Source organism: Theropithecus gelada, chromosome 6, assembly GCF_003255815.1.
Source record: "Theropithecus gelada isolate Dixy chromosome 6, Tgel_1.0, whole genome shotgun sequence".
NCBI lineage: Eukaryota > Metazoa > Chordata > Mammalia > Primates > Cercopithecidae > Theropithecus > Theropithecus gelada.
In genome coordinates, this window is record NC_037673.1 from 119,191,841 (window position 1) to 119,211,852 (window position 20,012).

At 35.5% G+C, this 20,012-nt stretch overlaps 1 protein-coding gene and 1 pseudogene across 1 annotated transcript in view; both read left to right on the plus strand.

Moving 5' to 3' along the window:
• Positions 1–20,012, plus strand: part of SNX2 (sorting nexin 2) — a 52,473-nt gene that overhangs the window by 12,288 nt on the left and 20,173 nt on the right. Inside the window, 8 exon segments of the mRNA XM_025387396.1 lie at positions 2,062–2,179; positions 6,480–6,505; positions 6,507–6,575; positions 6,578–6,643; positions 8,635–8,701; positions 8,847–8,890; positions 10,230–10,371; positions 17,402–17,480. Of these exon segments, the coding sequence (XP_025243181.1) occupies positions 2,062–2,179; positions 6,480–6,505; positions 6,507–6,575; positions 6,578–6,643; positions 8,635–8,701; positions 8,847–8,890; positions 10,230–10,371; positions 17,402–17,480 (611 nt within the window).
• Positions 2,889–3,017, plus strand: LOC112627301 (annotated as a pseudogene).

Below are 20,012 nucleotides of genomic sequence, written 5' to 3' on the forward strand. Positions count from 1 at the left end.
AGGTCTTTGAGGCTTTGTTCATTTTTTCAACTTCTTTTCTCAGGAGAAGTTATCTTTGTTATTCAGATTGGATATTTTCTATAGATTTATTTTCAATTGCACTAACTTTGCTCTGTCAATAACAATAACAACCCATTATTCTCTTCAGTAACAGCTCATTCTGTTATTGCACTTATGTGAACTTTTTGTTTTAGGTAATTTTTTTTTTTTCCAGTTCTAACATTTTCTTTTCTTTTTTCTTTTTTTTTGTAGCAGCTTTCTTTTTTTGCAGCAGCTTCTGTTTCTTTGCTGATAGCTGTCATTTCATTCACTTCAGATATGTTTACCTTTACTTCATACAACATAGTTAGAAATGCTTTTAAAAGTTTTAAAAATAATACATTCAACATCTGGGTTATTTCGAGGTTGACGTCTGTTGATTGTCTTTTCTCTTAAGATTTGGTCACATTTTTTGGACTCTTTATGACAAATAATTTTGGACTATATGTGAAACATCCAAAATGTTATATTGTGTAGACTCTGCATCCTGTTATAATCCTTTGGAGACTATTGGGATTTTTTGTTTATTTTTTTGTTTTATCAGGCAATCAACTTGCTTAGGTTCAGATTACAAATTCTGTTTTGCCTTCTGTGGGCAGTGGTTCTAATCTCAGTTCAGTTTTCAAAGCTTTTGCTTCTTCGGGTCTGTCTCATGCAGGCACCACTCAGGTCTTAATCTGGGACTTTGACAGAGACCCAAGTATCAATTGAGTTTTCCAGTCTGTGAGAATTGCTGTGCTGTTTGGCTACACGTGTGCTACTCAGGGTTGACCCTGAGATTTGCACACATTCAGTCTCAGAATTAGGGGATCCCCTTCTCTAGGTTTTTCTCTGGGATTTTCCCCACATTCTTCAGTTTACAAGACTGCCCCCCACCCTTGCCCCCTCCCCCCCACACACATACAAAAATTAGCTGGATGTGGTGGCGCATGCCTGTAATCCCAGCTACTCAGGAGGCTGAGGCAGGAGAATCGCTTGAACCTGAGAGGTGGAGTTGGAGGTGGAGGTGGAGGTTGCAGTGAGCCAAGATTGCATCATTGCACTCTAGCCTGGGCAATAGAGTGAGACTCTGTCTCAAAAAAAAAAAAAAAAAAGCACAAGAATAGTCATTAGCTTATATGAAATATAAATGTCTTGAGAAGTCACATTTTCAGTTTGATGCGATAGAAATTTTAGAATAATTGGTCTTAATTCAACTAGTAGTAAATTTTCCTCTTATAGTAAAGCAGTGCTTTGAACTTCTTGGACATGCAGCATGTTTTCAGGATCTGTTGAGTCACGTGGAATTTTGGTGTTTGGGTATATCTGCCTCCACCAGGATAAAAAACAAACATATCAATAACAAAAACAAAATTAGGGATTTTTGAAAATCAAGGGACATGATATGGTTTTGGTTCTGCTGTATATGACTGTGTAAAATATTAAATTTGGTTTTTGTTAATTATAACTTAGTATGACAAACTAGTACCTCTAAAAAGGATGACTAGAAAAGGTTTTCTGGCCAGGGGCGTTGGCACACACCTGCAATCCCAGGACTTTGAGAGGCTGAGGTGGGAGGATCACTTGAGCTCAGGAGTTCAAGCTGGGCAACATGGTGAAACCCCATCTCTACAAACAAACAAAAAACAAAAATGAACCAGGTTTGGTGACGTACACTTTTAGTCCCAGCTCCCCTGGAGGCTGAGGTGGAAGGATCGTTTGAGCCTGGGAGGTCAAGGCTGCAGTGAACCAAGCTCACATCACTACACTCCAGCCTGGGCCATAGGTGAGACCCTTTCTCAAAAATAGAAAGAAAAAAAGGTTTTCTTTTTTACATCTTAAGTGACTTTTTGTTAAGAAAGATGATGAGTTAAAAGTGTGTTATTAGTTCATTCTTACTCTCAGAGGAGGAAATATAAATAGCTGTTCTTGTTCTTTCCTCCATTCTTACCAAGAGAATGTTCTATTTCTGTAGTACATGGTGACAGAGTTATAACAGGTAAACATGCCAATCCTTTACCTATTATTGTTCTTTTGTAACAGTCAAGTCCATCATCTCCAGAACCAGCTAGTCTTCCTGCAGAAGAAATTAGTGCAAACTCCAATGGCCCAAAACCCACAGAAGTTGGATTAGATGATGACAGAGAAGATCTTTTTGCAGGTAATTGTCATGTCTTTATTTTTTAATAATGGTCAATTGCGGTATATTTTTCTATTAGATAGAAAATATCTAAAACAAAACTGAAATTCTGTGTAAAGTGTTAGTGGCAGCTCTTGTAACAACTTAGAAGGATGGGGAATTTCCAGTCACATCACTGTATGAAAAATGTGCACTGTCCAGAGAAGCAAAAATGTGGTTCTTTCTGGCTGTAAGCATTTGAGAATAAATTATATATTATAATTTGATTGGGGGCAGTACTTAGATGCAAAAGACTAATGATTGTGATACTCATACTTTGGGAAATAGCAATGATTGTACTTTTTTGTTGCTTACAAGTTGTCACAAAGTAAAATCAAACTATGGATTTAAAAATTATTCTATATTTATGTTTGAAAGCTGTTTTAATAAATTGCTGTACCATTTACCATCTGTTCTATTTGACCCACTTTTAGGTGAATATATTGATGCTTAAGGAATTTGTTTTTGATACAGGGGCAGGATTTGGTGTAGTTCATCCTAACTTAAGAAAAAAAGGACTCTTTTTAACAATTATCTGCTTTAAAATTAAAATTAATGTTTTAATATTAAAAAGCAACATCTTCCTTAAAATTAATGACACAAAAATGAAAATGGTAAATTTTATTTTGTGTGTTTAATAGCCTAATTTACCTGAACTGGCTTTCATTGAGTCAAAACTTAATATGAATGGTTTCTTTTGTGGCTCATAAGCTTGGGATTTTCACACTAAACATTTTAACTCAAGATTGGGACTTCACACTAATCTGTGAGATGTGCCTCCCTCAAACCTTGCTAGTATTGGCACATTACCCATCTCACATGAAAAAGGAAAAAGAAAAAAAGATAAAAAATGAATAATTATGTTCTCAACTTTCATGGTGGTTCAATATTCAAACCATTCTGTGTTTTTGTACAAACATGCTTGAAGATATAATCCTCCATCACAAAAATCCATATAATTTACACCTTGATTCAGTCCATGAGAAGTGTCACTGCAGATGAATTCACATATTTTATTGTGTCACAAAATTAAAAGTATGATACCACATACCATCATGTTCTCTCTTTAAAATTTTAAGCCACCTAACAACTTAGAGTTAAAATCACAGTTAACCAAAGTTGTAATATTACAGTATTTGTTATTATGTCCTTTCATGGACTTTTTTCCAGGCAATCTTTCAAAGTTGTTTCATGGTATTTGTATCTTATGCTAAAATATGACACAAGTTCTTTCTCTACTTATCAAGTACTAATCTAAAATTCTGTGTATTCCTTTAATAGTATAGGGTCATACAAAGAGGTTTTAAATTATCCATTTTCTTAAAGACTCCTTCACCCTATAATCTCAGATTTCTATGTAGATGAGTATGTTTAAACCTTACTGTAACAACAGAACTGTGTCTGTGTGTGTTTGTGTACATGCGAGGTTTTTTTTTTTTTTTGACAGTATGCACAGCTGATCAAAGAGTTAGCCAAGTGAGGACTATACAATGATATTTGCCCACTTAGCTTGGTTAGAATAAAAATTAAAAACAATTTTTAGGTAGGTTCTCACTCTGTCACCTAAGCTGGAGTGTGTAGTGGTGCCATCATAGCTCACAGCAGCTTCGAACTCCTGGGCACAAACAATTCTCCCACCCTTGCTTCTCAAGTAGCTAAGTCTACAGACATGTGCCACCATACCTGGATAATTTATTCATGTTTTGTAGAGATAGGATCTTGCTGTGTTGCCCAGGCTGGTCTTGAACTCCTGGCCTCAAACAGTCCTCCCACCTGGGCCTCCCAAATTATTGTGATTACAGGGGTGAGCCACTGAGCCCAGCCAGAAAAATCTTTATAGTGTTTTATTCTACCTAGCAGTCTATACTAAATTCTGTGAATCAAATATGGTGAATATCAGTGTTTGTTTTAAAAAAAAGAGAGAGATGGTAACTAAAGAACAATAAACATAGTCATCTGTCTCCTTTGTTAACCTAAAAATAGAAACCTTTTCTATGCTTTAGCTTTCATCTTAAACTCAGCTGTATTTCATAATGACATCATTAAGTGACTGAAGACCTAATCTGATGATTTTTGTATGAACGAATGAATAGTACACTTGGTTCTTATTTATAGTACATTTTAACAGGTGTAGCATTCCTCCTTCTATGGAGGAGTATGGTTCTAGGAAACTGTAATAGGAAGCAGCATATGTTACTGGGATGGTGAAAACTATTGTTCAGTAATGAGAAAACTATACTTGATTTGTTCCTCCTATACCAGAGGAAAGAATATAGATATTGCTGTAGTGACATTGACATAATCAGTTTATACATGTCTCGAAGCATGTCTCCAAGGAACATTTAATCTTTATAGTTAGCACCTATGAAGCATCTTCCTGAATCTTTAGGTCTGCTTTAAATTAAACCTTGTGAATTTGTAATATATTGGTTTAATTAAGCTAAAAGGTGTCATGAAGAAAATTTAAGACAGATTATATTAGTATGTTGAATCTAAATCCTACAGTTTTTGAATGAAGCAGCCTGTTAGTGTAAATAACACAAAACTCAGTATCAGTAAAGTAAAATGTTATTAAAAAGTTTAAATGACTTCATCTATACTGATTTCTCAATAAAGTTACTATCTCTCACAGTATTTTGTCTGTGAGTCTGTTGCCAAATAGCAGTGTCTCTTTCAGATTCTGGGGTTTTTGTTTTCTTTGGTGCTTGCTGTTTTGCTTATTGTTGTAAAGATCTCACACTTGTAGCTTTGATATACTGCTTTTTTACTTTATCGTATTACTCATTGGTTTCATTTCTTTACAAAAAGAGTAATAAATACCATTAATCATCACAGCCTAAAGTTGCATATAAACTTTTATTTTGTTTTGGTAGGCTTATCTATATCCTGTTTCAACATCTATAGTCCATTTTCCTTCTTCTGGTTACGGTAGTTTGAAAGATTTTCAGTTATTGATCATTTTCGCTTTTAATATGAAAAAGTAAAGAGATCATTTTTACTAAGTAAGGATCTCATCAATATGAGATAACCAGTAAGCATAGCTTGATAAAATGTTGACATGTATAACCTTATTTCAGGTAAATATGCTATTACTGCTATACCTTGAGGTATTAAGATTAAAATGGTTCACTGACTATCATTACCACCATCTTGAACCTCTAAGAATCTAAGAACCCCAGGTTAGAAACCACTGGCCTGGTCCTGTGTTTTCCTTGAGGTCCTGCCTTCCTTTCCTAGTATCAATTCTACAAACCAGCAAAGTTGTGGTTTACATTATGGCCATCAATTGTAATTTTCCCTTTCCTGGCTCTGCTTTTTGCATATGCTATTATTCCATTTTCATTGAATTCTTCCTTCATTTTTTCTCTACCCATTTCAGTCTTCTCAGATCCATTTTGTAAACTTTTCCTGATTTTTGTCTCCTGTCTCAACTCAAATTGTAGTGTTTGTTCTGTAGCTTATGTAGCAATTACATGTCTTATAACATTCTTTTCATTGTTTGCCTGGCTATTATTTAAGTCTTTTATTATTATTTAACATCCCACATGCTTATGTCTTGTTTTCCCCAACTAGATTATAAACTCTCTGAGGGCAGGTATGATATTTTACATTTTTGTGTGTTTTTCCGTTGCACTTAGCACAACGTTATGTAGCCTGTAGACATTCAGTATTGATTTGGTTTGATTTTTTAAAATTATTAGTATTAGATTTTTCAAGTGAGTGGGCATTTTAATTTAAAACGTAAACACCTATTTGTTTTGTGTCATATTTGTGTATCCAATTAATATCCAGTAATCTTTAGCAATTAATTGCTTGAGATTACTAACTTTGTAGCTTTTCCTAACCAGTTTTTAATCCAAGTTAAAATAGTTGTGGGCAGACTTCCACCATAAAATTTGTGTTTATATGTATAAAATAATCATAATATTAGTGTAAATAAATATTTGAAAGGTAAGTTACCACAAGATGTTACAAATCCAAACACAAATGTGGAATCATCTACATCATTGCTTTTCTTTCAGCCTTATCCCTACCACTAGTATAATTAAGCTAACTTAATAGGATTCTTTCTAAAACCAACAAAGTTACAGTTGATTTTAAAGTTGTGGTAAATAACTAATGAAGGATGCATAAAATTCCTTTGTCACAATTATTTTTAAATGATATTATTTTTTATTTGTGGGTAATATAAAAATATTTTTTATAATCCATTAACTGCTATGTAGAATATTGGGGCTTTGCTTGCCAGTGTTCTTAACTAACTTGTTTAATCTATGTCTAGAAGCCACAGAAGAAGTTTCTTTGGACAGCCCTGAAAGGGAACCTATCCTATCCTCGGAACCTTCTCCTGCAGTCACACCTGTCACTCCTACGACACTAATTGCTCCTAGAATTGAATCAAAGAGTATGTCTGCTCCCGTGATCTTTGATAGATCCAGGGAAGAGGTACAGGAAAATGTATTCTAAATTAATATGTAAATATATACCTTTTTTCCCCCACCCAACATCACTCTGCTGTTAGTCATTTCTAATCAAAGCCTTTCAGACATTTTGGGAAAAGAATTTTGGACTAAATAAGTTATGGGATCTGGCTTCCATCTCCCCCACTCTACCCAGTGACCTGGGTATATCATTTACCTTGTTAAGTGAAGGAGTTTGTCATTTCTGATTTTATGATAATAGCGTGTGTTTCCCTGGGTTTCTCTGTTGGTCAGATGATATATAAAAGTGCTTTGAAAACTGTTAATCACAATAAAGTGATATTTTGTGTAAATTTATTTGATAAAATTTGTAATAAATACTATTAATACTTAAAGGTTGCTATTGAAAAAGAAGGGAGGATGTATATCAGTTAAAGGTACATTCTCATGATTTGGCAGTAATTTCTGACAAGGTGAATTTGGAAAAGAAAAATGAGGTTATTTTAATGGCAAAATTATATATTTAAAAGTCATTCATGGAAATAATGTCATTAAAATGACCATGATCAAATAACCACATACAAAAATATGAATAATCTCGCAAACATAATATTAAGGGAAATACGACATAAAAGAACACTGATGTAATTCTAATATATGAACTTTAAAAACAGGTAAAACTAAGGTACAGTGTTAGATGTCAGGGTAGTGGTTATTTTGGCAGGTAAAGAATGGGTTGTAACTGGAAGGGAAGCATTAGAGGGCCTCCTGAGCTGTAGTGATGATGCTTATTTATGATCTAGGTTCTAGTTACAAAGATGTGTTCACTTTGTGAAGACTTATTGAACTGTACACTTAAAATTTATATACTCTTATGTAATGATTTTTTAAAGTTTTACTTTAAAAATATCTGTACAAGAAGACAACCTTGAAATAAAACAATTATGGTTCAAAACACTTTTCATTTAGATACTGTTAGACTATTAATAATTGCCTCGAAAAATTTGCAAAGTTGAATAATCTCTGAACTTTGTGCTTGAGAATAACAAAGCTTTCCTGCAGAGCTAATGTTTGAATTGCTTATTTTTAATGGCATTTACAAGGGCTTCTCTGAAGTCTCGACATAGGGTTATCATTTTTCCCACTTACTGCTTTTTCATTGAGGTTTATAATGCTTTCCTTGGCCTCCAGAAGAACATGTGTTTATTAGATAATTTGAGAAATCTTGATACTAAAGTTGCTTTTCAGTATAATCACTTCTGCTGGTTTGTAAGGTTCTACTGATAAAAGTAATGAGTACCTACCTCCTTGGTATTAAGGGGTAGAGACAGAACTTTGAAAAATGCTAGTATTAAAATTAATTAAACAGGTAATTTTTTAATAATCTGAATCTCAAGATTCAGTATATAGAACAAAAAATCCCACAATATTTGTACAAAAAGACTAAAACATTTTTTTCTGCATCTGAGGAATTAACACGAGATTTTGGGCTGGGCGCAGTGGTTCACACCTGTAATCCCAGCACTTTGGGAGGCCGAGGTGGGCAGATCACCTGAGGTCAGCAGTTTGAAACCAGCCTGGCCAACATGGTGAAACCCTGTCTCTACTAAAAATACAAAAATCACCTGGGTGTGGTGGCAGACACCTGTAATCCCAGCTACTTGAGAGGCCGAGGCATGAGAATTGCTTGAACCCAGCAGGCAGAGGTTGCAGTGAGCTGAGATTGAGCCACTGCACTCCCACCTGGGCAACAGAGTGAGACTATGTCTTTAAAAAAAAAAAGAAAAACTTGTTACTTCTCCAGATGGTCTTTTTCGTGTGTGTGTGTGTGTGTGTATTTTGTTTGTGAAGTCAGGAAATGTGAAAGTTTTTATTGTTTTTCAAAAGTGAAGTGCTGGGTGGCTAAATTATTTGTTTTGACAGTGACTCTTACAGAAAATAGATGATAAAAATTAGTGTCATGACAATAATTTAAATTATAATTTTTAATGCCAAAAAATAAATTATACTTTCTAGATTGAAGAAGAAGCAAATGGGGATATTTTTGACATAGAAATTGGTGTATCAGATCCAGAGAAAGTTGGTGAGTCAATATTTATGATATTTTGTATTTGCTTTTTATTAGTTTGTTGGTTTAGTATTGTTTTTCTTCATACATCAGTATAGTATTAAATGAGTTTTATTTTTATGCATGTGATTTTAATAGTAGTGTTTGACTTTTTTTGTAGGTGATGGCATGAATGCCTATATGGCATATAGAGTAACAACAAAGGTGAGCTTTTTGTGCTTTTAAAAAAACTGTTGAGCCCTCATTATGTGTAGTATGAGGATATGGCTATGATTGAGGTAGAAGTGATCCCTGTCTTTATAAAGGGTACCACCTAATAAAGATTGCCAAGAAATAGGTACAATGAGTTGTGAGTGGTTTGATATGTAGTGTTCAGTGAGAGTATGCAGGATGGGACCTAATTCAGACCTCAAGATGCCTAAGCCAAGACATAGATGTGGGAAATGATGGGGAGGAGTAGGGGAAGAAGAAGAATGCTTGTTCCAGGTGAGGAATTTGCTTGTGCAAAAGCCAAAAGTCAGGAAAGCATTGTGCTTTCTAGACTCTCTTAGAAGTGATGCATGATTGAATTGTTTAGCAGTAAGACTTCGTGTATTATGAGCAGCCACATTTTAATGAGTTTAGCTTCATCCTAAGTATAATGGAGAGCCATTAAAGAAGTTCAGAGAAGAGTGGCACAATTAAGTTTTTGTTTTAGAAATATTTCTTTGGCCTCAGTATGAATTGGGAGGGTCAAAGTAGAGGTCAGGATTTCCAGTTAAAGGGACACTGCAATGATTAAAGGGTTGTATCCCTTCAAATCTTAAAAGAGAATGTCTGTCACAGCACTTCTAGCTGTGAGCAGTAATACTTTATACTAAGAAAATGGTTCTGGAGATGAGTGAAGTAAGTGTCTTTTTGAGTTACCTAGGAGGTAGAATTGACAGGACTTGGATGTAAGTGATGAGGAAGGAGAGGGATGCCTAGGTTATTGACTAGAGGGACTTTGCAGCTGTGAGAGTGATCCATGGAGAAAGGCAACAAGGGCAGGAACACGGTGAGGATGGGGATGACAGTTGTTAATTAATTGGGTAAATATTCATTAAACACCTACCATGGTGTCAAACTTTGTTGCAAGCACTGGGGTAGAGTAGTAAACAGTACAGACAAGGGCAGCCTCTTATAGAACTTATGTTCCAGCAGGGGGAAATAGGGTAAGTTTGAAGTGCCAGTGAGATTTAAGTGGAGGGGTATTTGGATATATTGGACTGAAGCTTTGAAAGATACCTGGTCCAGATGTAAAGATTTAAGAATTGTTAGCATACATAGAGTGAATAAGATCAGTTAAGATAGAATAATGCAAATACTTTTTTGTCCTATTAAGGTTCTGTAAAATCTATGGTTTAGGTTTTTTTTAGTTAGAAACCTATATACCACATTAGTTAGATACTCTGCATTGTTTTTCAAAGTAGATATATGTGTGTGTTCACAATTATGTATAACATTAACTTGTGGAATAATTGCTTACTATTCAAAATTTGAAATGCCTCTTCTTCACTTGTAGACATCTCTTTCCATGTTCAGTAAGAGTGAATTTTCAGTGAAAAGAAGATTCAGTGACTTTCTTGGTTTGCACAGCAAATTAGCAAGCAAGTATTTACATGTTGGTTATATTGTGCCACCAGCTCCAGAAAAGAGTATAGTAGGTAAGCACAAATTTTTCAAAAATTAATTTTTGTTACTGTTACTAGTTCAGTTTTAACTGTATAGATTTGTGGATTTCTTAATCATTCACTGTCAACATTTTATAATGCATAGAGATAACTGAATTTAAATATTTCATTTATACTAATCATGCATGGATTGAAGAATATATTGGTAATAGTTTTATTTTCTAACACTTGAGGATTTTTGTTTATGTAATACAATAATGTTAAATATTGGGTTGAGGCCAGGTGTGGTGGCTCACACCTGTAATCCCAGCACTTAGGGAGGCCAAGGTGGGAAGATCACTTGAGGTTAGGAGTTCGAGACCAGCCTGGCCAACATGGTGAAACCCCTGTCTCTAGTAAAATACAAAAATTAGCCAGGCATGGTGGCACGTGCCTGTAATTCCAGCTAATTGGTGGGCAGAGGCAGGAGAATCACTTGAACTCAGAAGGCGGAGGTTGCAGTGAGCTGAGATCATGCCTGGGCAACAGAGTGAGACTCAGTCTCAAAAAAAAATTGGGGTTGAAATTCACCAAGTTAAAAGCAGTTGGAAACCCTAACCTTTTAGGGTCATTAGATTACCATTTTACTGAGTCACAATCAGAGAATACTTATTCTTAATATGTTAACATTTTTCTAAGGGATGGAGGTGTTAGACCCTCAGCTATATACTAGCCTTGGCTCATATAAGAGCTGTTTAAACTCATCTTAGTTCATTTCGTACCTCAATTTAGAGTTTAAAAACACTTCTACTTTTTTTGGGGGGGGTGGGGGATGGAGTCTCACTCTGTCATCCAGGCTGAGTGCAGTGGTGCGATCTTGGCTCACTGCAACCTTGGCTTCCTGGGTTCAAGTGATTCCCCTGCCCCAGCCTCCCGAGTAGCTGGGACTACAGGCACACACCACCACACCTGGCTAATGTTTTTTGTATCTTTAGTGTAGACGGGGTTTCACCATATTGGCCTGGCTGATCTTGAATTCCTGACCTTGTGATCCATTTGCCTTGACCTCCCAAAGTGCTGGGATTACAGGCATGAGCCACTGTACCTGGCCACATTTGTGTTTCTATAAGCAATAAAGGCTTAGTTAAGAAACTGCAGAAAATTACAAAAGAGGAGGAAACCTCCATAGGCCCACCATTAACAGACATCTGTCATCTCAAAATTTTGTAGTATTTTATTCAATGCTTTTTCAGTCATACGTTTTTATTTACCTTTTTCTTTTTTTCCCCTTTAAAGTAATTATCTTCTCTGTATTGTTCACAGTTTTAGTACATGTGCTACCGAAGTGAGCACTACCATTACTTTTCTTTATACTTAGATTAATCTGAAAGTGTTTTCTTTTTTTTTTTTTTTTTTTTTTTGAGACAGAGTCTCGCTTTGCTGCCCAGGCTGGAGTGCAGTGGTGTGATCTTGGCTTGGTCATGGTGGCTCACGCCTGTAATCCCAGCACTTTGGGAGGCCAAGACAGGTGGATCATCTGAGGTCAGGAGTTCGAGACCAGCCTGGCCAACACAGTGAAATCCTGTCTCTACAAAAATACAAAAATTAGCTGGGCATGGTGGCTCCTGCCTGTAAATCCCAGCCACTCTGGAGGCTGAGGTGGGAGAATCGCTTGAACCAGGGAGGCGGAGGTTGCGGTGAGCCAAGATTGCTCCATTGCACTCTAGGCTGGGCAACCGAGCGAGACTCCGTCTCAAAAAAAAAAAAAAAGAATTTTGCTGATTTTTTTTTCCCCCCAAGCTGGTCTCAAACTCCTGGCCCCAAGCAGTCCTCCTGTCTGGCCTCCCAAAGTGGTGGGATTACAGACCGGAGCCACCATGCTCAGCCAAAATTTACTGATTTTTAAATTATTGTTTTTACTTTTTTAAACATTAGGTTTATAAAGCAATGTTATTAGTACCTGTTATGGTTTCAAAACCTAACGTATTTAGATGAATTTGTGATATTCTTTTTTTTTTTTTTTTTAATTCAAAAATTGAGTTTAGTGGTTCTTTAACTTTTTGATCTTTCAAGACCCCTTTGTATTCTTAAAATTTGTTCAGGACCCTAAGGAACTTTTGTTTATGTGGGCTATATTTATGGACATTTCCTTTGAAAACATTTAAAAATTTTTATTTATTGTTTTAAAAAGAACAATAAACTCATCATATGTGAAACATTTGTGAAATAAATTCTGCAAGACAAATTTAATAAGGGTGGCTTACTTTTTTTTCTTCTACATTTTTGCAAATCTCTAATTTCTGGCTTAATAGAGGATAATTGTATTCTTATATCTGCTTCTGCACTCAATTTGTTTTGAAATAACACATCATATTACCTTTGTAAAACTACACTGAACACTCATGAAATAATGAGAGTAAAAAAATCCAAATAATAGTTTAGTATTATGAAAATAGACTTTGTACCCACCCACCTGTCCCCCTTAAGGGTCTCTGAAACCCTCCAGGTATTCTGAACCGTATTTTAGAACCGCTAATCTTTAATAATCTTATTTCTTCTACTTTAGAACTGCTAATAATTTAATAATCATATTTCTTCTACTCTAAACTATTGTAGTGGTATTTTTGGCATCCTGTTATCTCTGTAGAGAACTTAAGTTTTATTTATCATAGTTTTTTTTATTAATGTCTTTTTTTGACTTCATTATGCAACATTTTTACATACCAAAAGAGGTAAAACAACATATTATTTTATCTCATTTTGGTAGCTGTATATGCTTAGTTAATCCTTATATGTTGACAAAAAAATTTTAAAAACTAAATTTTCATGCCTAAGGTCATTATGTTTCCAACTGCTTTTCTGCCTTAATAATCTTCAGTGTTCCATGAATTATTACAGTATGATAAATACCACATGTAAATTCAAAGTAGAAGTTAGAAACTAAATCCTAAGAGCATTCTTTTCTGTTACTGATTCTGACTGGCTCCCGATGTTAATAGGGGACAGTGACACAGATATATTTATGTTATCCATGTATCTGACCAGCCTAGCCTATTATAGCAGTGGTCCTGGCCAGGTGCAGTGGCTCATGCCTGTAATTCCAGCACTTTGGGTGGCTGAGGCGGGTGAATCACAAGGTCAGGAGATTGAGACCATCCTGCCTAACACGGTGAAACCCCCGTCTCTACTAAAAATGCAAAAAAAAAAAAAATAAAAGTAGCCAGACGTGGTGGCATGCACCGGTAGTCCCAGCTACTCGGGAGGCTGAGGCAGGAGAATGACTCGAACCTGGGAGGCAGAGGTTGCAGTGAACCAAGATTGCGCCTCTGCTCTCTAGCCTGGGCGACAGAGTGAGACTCCATCTCAAAAAAAAAAAAAAAAAGAGAAAAAAAGGCAGTGGTTCCCAACCTTTTTGGCACCAGGAACAGGTTTCATGGAAGACAATTTTCCACGGATGGGGTTGGGGTGGGGCATGGTTTCAGGATGAAACTGTTCCACCTCAGATCATCGGCACTAGATTCTCATGAGGAGCACACAACCTAGATCCCTTGCATGCTCAATTCATAGGGTTCACACTCCTTTGAGAATCCAGTGCCACTGCGGATGTGACAGGAAGCAGAGCTCATCCCCTGCTGTGTGGCCCACTTCCTAACAGGCCATGGACCAGTACTGGTGCATGACCTAAGGTTGGGGACCCCTGGATTAAAGCGTAGGAATAACTAACATTCACTGAATGCTTACTGTGCTGATGTACTGTGGTAAGTACTTCATGTACATTCTATCAGTTGATCCTCTCAGCAACTTTATGAGGTTAACTTATTGTCTTTATTTTACAGGCAAGGAAACAAAGGTTAGTCAAGGTTAGGTAACATGGTCCAAGTCCGTGACAGAGCTGAGCTTTGAATGTAGGCTTTCTAACTCCAGACCCTCTATTCTTAATCATGATTCTATTCTGCATCCTAATTTCAATATGGTTATTTCACCACAATTATAGTTTGCTTGAATTTTTTACCTAAAATAGAAAACTTTCCAATTTTTAAAAATAACATAATGCTTGTGTTATTGTAGAATCATCTAAAATACATTTAAGCCTGGTCAACATAGTAAGACCCCTATTTCTACAAAAAAAATAAATTGAAAAATTAGCTGGTCATGGTGATGTGCACCTGTGGTCCTAGCTACTCAGGAGGCAGGCAAGAGAATCATTTGAGCCCAGGAGTTTGAGGCTGCAGTAAACGACAAGCCACTGCACTCCAGCCTAGGTATCAGAGCAAGAATACAATTTATTTTATTCTTGTAGTAGCTGGGACTACAAGTTTGCCACCATGCCCAGCTGATTTTTTCTTTTCTTTTTTTTGGTAGATAGGATCTCACTATGTTGCCCAGGCTACTCTCAAATTCCTGGGCTTAAACCATCCCCCCTCTACAGGGATGGTTCAATCCCAAAGTGTTGAAATTACAGACATGAGTCACCACACCCAACTGAAATACATTTAACGTGGATTAAGTTGTTTAAAACTTCTTTTTTTTTCTTTTTCTTTGAGACGGAGTCTCGCTCTTGTTGCCCAGGCTGGAGTGCAGTGGCACTCTCTTGGCTCACTGCAAGCTCTGTCTCCCGGGTTCACGCTATTCTCCTGCCTCAGCCTCCTGAGTAGCTGGGACTACTTCTTTTCTAATAGTTTAAATGGAATAGTGTTCTTAAGCCAATGAAGGTCCTACCAAAGTAGTAAGTTATGTGCTAATGAAGACTCTTCTCCCTTCAGTGGCAGTTATAAAGCTTCCCAGCAAAGAGAAGTTGCCTGCCAGCGCGCCCAGCTAATTTTTTGTATTTTTAGTAGAGACGGGGTTTTGCCGTGTTAGCCAGGATGGTCTCGATCTCCTGACCTCATGATCCGCCAGCCTTGGCTTCCCAAAGTGCTGGGATTACAGGCATGAGCCACAGCGCCTGGCCTGTTTAAAATTTTACACACACACACACACACACACACACACACACACACACACCCCCCACCATTCCAAAAAGGATTTCAGGCAACTACATGTAATACAGTTTATATATAGAGAAATTGTTAGGAAAAAAATAAATGTAGTCAAATAGTAATATGAAGCCAAGCAAAACAATTTCTTCAAAGTATGGTAAAGTCTTGAACAATTATTAAAGGTGGGTGACAAATTGATCTTTGAACTTCTAATTACATAGCTGGTGGTTTTCAAGTAACTTACACTTAGAGCAGGGGGCGTGGAAAAAGAGTCATAACTTCTCTTTGCTGGGAAGCTTTATAACTGCCACTGAAGGGAGAAGAGTCTTCATTAGCACATAACTTACTACTTTGGTAGGACCTTCATTGGCTTAAGAACGCTATTCCATTTAAACTATTAGAAAAGAACAACAAAGTTGAAAAGTATTAAAAGTTAACTGGTTAAGGTAGGTTGTTTGGGGTTGTATTTATTTATTTATTTATTGGTCACAATGTCCCTTAACGATTACTTCTAAAAAGTAGAATGGATAGGTCTTTAACTTCAGTGAAGAACAACCTAGTGGTGAGATTTTTTTTCAGGGAAATACAGTTTGTGAAACAATTCACATCCCATATCCGGTAGTTCAGTCAGAGGTAGCTTTAGGTATCTTAAGTTTTCCTTTTCAAGCCATTGCATTCCATTGGAATTTTAAACAAAACATTAATAGGTGATTAATAATGACTGTGCCAAACTGAAGATGTACCAAACTGAAGAATTGTATGGTTTTACATAATCCATTTTTAAAAGACTTTATTGGAATACAATTTACATACCATATAATTCATCCATTTAAAGTGTCTAGATCGAGTGTGGTAGCACATGCCTGTAATCCTAGCACTTTGGGAAGCTGAGGCAGTTGGATTGCTTGAGCCCAGGAGTTTGAGACCAGCCTGGGTAACATAGCAAAACCTTGTCTCTACAGAAAATTAGCTGGGTATGGTGGTGCGTGCTGGTGGTCCCAGCTACTCAGGATTGCTTGAGCCTGGAATATAGAGAGGCTGCAGTGAACCGTGATCATGCCACTGCACTCCAGCCTAGGTGACAGAATGAGACCGTTTTTCGAAAAAGAAAAAAAAAGGGTATCCAATTCACTGGCTTTTAATATATTAAGAGTTGTGCATACATTACCACAGTCAATTTTAGAATATTTTTATTACCCCAAAATGGAATCTGGGATCCCTTAGCCATCATCCCCTAATGTCCTTATTCTCCCCAGCCCTAGGCAGGCACTAATTTACTTTCTTTTTCTAAATATTTACCTACTCTGGACATTTCTTGTAGAGGGGGTCATGCAGTAGATGATTTTTTTTTGTATGACAAATTCCTTCCACTTAGAGTCATATTTTCAAGGTTCTTTCATGGTGTAGCATATATTCAATACTTTGTTTCCACAGAATACATTTTTGAAAGGAAAAAGAACAGGAAAATAAAAGAGAAAAATCTGCAGTCTAAAATTAAATTTCCCATACAGAAATAATTAACATGACTTATTTTTTAAATCTGAAGTTATAAATGACTCTGTGAAAGAGCTTTTTCTTTCAACCATTATAAAACTACCTATGATAAGTAAACAAGAACATGCTCTTATAATCTGCAGGAGAGAAAACATAACAAATTCATGGATTACATTTATTTTTGTCATCCCAAAGTAAAGAATTTTAATTATTGCTCATGATAAATGAAAATGTTAATTGAGCTTAAATTTATTCATTTGAAATTCCATTATGCATATTGGGTTAGAAACACCTTTTAATTTACCAGGAGTATAAAATACAACAGATAAAGGTTCTTTTTGATATAAGCTTTTCTGTAAACAAAAGCAGAACGGATCAGAAAACTATAAACATTTTATCTGTTCTCTCGTTTTAAGTATTTACCAAGTAAATATGTTAACATATGAGATTTAATTCCTCAAAACGTTTTTGCTGTTTAAGTAAGATACCAGTTACAAGTTTAGGGCTGTTAAGTTCAAATTTTGAGTGTATTTTAAATTATGAAGAAATGATTGTAAAAGACTTTCACAGCAATATAAAGTAATCATGAATCTCATTCAACTTCTTCAAAGGGATGACCAAGGTCAAAGTGGGTAAAGAAGACTCATCATCCACTGAGTTTGTAGAAAAACGGAGAGCAGCTCTTGAAAGGTAATTCTAGACAGCTATATTTTATTACTCTCATGTTTGTACTTTAAATGTAATTCCATTATATGGCACAATTGTGTTTTAATGATTAAATTTTTTCCAAGGTACCACTTGATGGCCCTTAAGACTGCTTTAAACTGTTTTAAGAAAATTATTTCTTTCAACAAAATACTGTATAATTATTCTGTATAATTTTTAATCCTCATCAGTAGTCTAACAGAATAACACCCATTTTTCTATTACATGCTACAAGCAGGAGCATATAATAGAAAACATATAAAGACATGAGTTAGCTGGGGATAGAATTATATCATAGGTAGTCACCAAGAGTACTAAGAAACTACCAAACTTGGAAAACATGGAAGTTGTGAATGGGGGGAAAAATAAAAATTTTTGGATAAAAATAATCCCACTTTGGTCTTATTTAGGTTTCTAGGAAGTTATGCCACATTCATGTACTGTGTTGGATAGTATAGCTAATTATAGTTCATCTAAATTAATTTTTCTGATGAGTTTTTACTTAGAACATTATTAAATACAGTGAGAAGTACAGTTTGTGCCCCTTTGTTTTTGTATAATTGATTTTTACTTGAATGTACAAAAGTATTAGTCTTTGCTTGAGTTGACTGTATACAATTGGCCCTCCATATCTGTGGGTGCCTCATTTGTGGATTCAACTAACCGTGAATGGAAAATATTTGAAAAAAAAATTACATCTATACTAAACATGTACAGACGTTTTTGATCATTATTGTCTAAAAAATACAGCTTAACAACTGTTTTCATAGTCTTTCCATTATATTAGGTATTATAAGTCTAGAGGTGACTTAAAGTATATGAGAGGATGTCCACAGATTATTATGCAAACACTATGCCATTTTCTATCAGGGAGTTCAACATTTGCAGATTTTGGTATCCGTAGGATGTCCTGGAACCAGTTCCCCACTGATACTGAGGGACAGCTATACTTAAAGGCTAATATATATGTTGTGTTTTCCTTTAGAGTACTTGACTCTACACATTTCCTATAGCTTTGAAGACTTGTCTTCATTGAAGCAGACTAAAACGGGGAGGGATGGGAAGATGGGAAGAACCCCACCTCCATAGTCTTAAAATTATTCCTTCCTTGCTGTGCTGACAAAGTGAGAAAACAAATATAAATTATCTTAAAGCCCAGCATTTAAGACACAAGTTGGTAATTACCTAGGCTTGAAACTTTCTAATTTCATTTTATTTTTTGTTTGTTTGCTCTTTATTTTTCTCTGGCTTAAAATCAGTGGTTAAGGTGAATAGGACAGGTCTTGGGGGTGGTATCTATTTCTCTAGGTCGCAAATTATTTTTTAAAACTATTTCAAGGCAACTTATTTCTTGTTTTCAGTAGTAAATTGTTTAAATTTTAAGAAAAATGGCACAGTGAAGTTAGATTTGAACAATTTACATTAAGAAAAGCTAAAGAATATGTAGTTTAAAATCTTGTATTAGAGAAGACTTAAAGATGGGATTATGTCTGTGAGAATCAGCAGTTACCCAGAATAAGGATTTAAATTGCATCAAGAGAAGTTTAGGTTGGGCATTTGAATTGATTCTATTGTAGGAGAGGTCATAGACTGAATATTTTTAAGAATCAAGGTAGATAATGGTCTACTTTGATTTCACTTAGTCTTTCCTGAAAATGTAACCATGACCCTTTGAGAGACCTTTCAAGTCTTATTTTTCTATGAGTAAATTTGAAGTATTTCAGATGGCATGCTTGATAAGGAACTTAATGAAGATTTATTGTACCAAGGACATATAATTTGATTCTACGTTTACCTTTCTTCTAACTTGACTGCATTGCATAGTACTTACCATACCTTCATGTAGTATGAAATGTTGAGGAGAGTTTTAAGGGATATTGAAACTTGACCCAGTGTGTGTATAAAGACACTTTCTTTACTGATAAATTCTACTTGTTAAATGCTACCATAGTGGAATTTACAATAGTGAAAAAAAGAAACAGTATAGTATGAGGGAAAAGTTCATTTTCAATTAGAAAAAAAAATCACTGAAGAAAATATAGGCATAAAGGTATAGAAGCAAAGGAACTGGAATGGTTCTTTTAATCTAATCTTAGTTCTTCTATCCAAGCTAATTTTCCTGTACACATTTATTTTTTAATCTGTACAGGATTTTAAAACTGCATTTTTCTTGCCCTTTCATATAATCAGCTCTTCTAAAGTGATTTTTCTGTGGTATTTCTTAAACTTTAAACATCAAACAGGTACATCTGTGGGATACTCAGCCTAGTTGGATCTGGTGGGTTAGGAAAGTATTTTTCTTTGTATTATTTTATTTAATAGTGTGATATTTATGTATTTGTTCAAACTTAGATGATCCAGATTACTATCTTGAATGAAAGGATAAATATCTGGTATTAAAGGTTAGGAAGAGAAAAGGAGTGGTTAAATACCCAAGTATTCCCCTGTGCCACACTCACTAGAGTAAACAGAGACTACTACTTAAGAGTAGCCCTAACATCACTTGCTTGGTTTTCT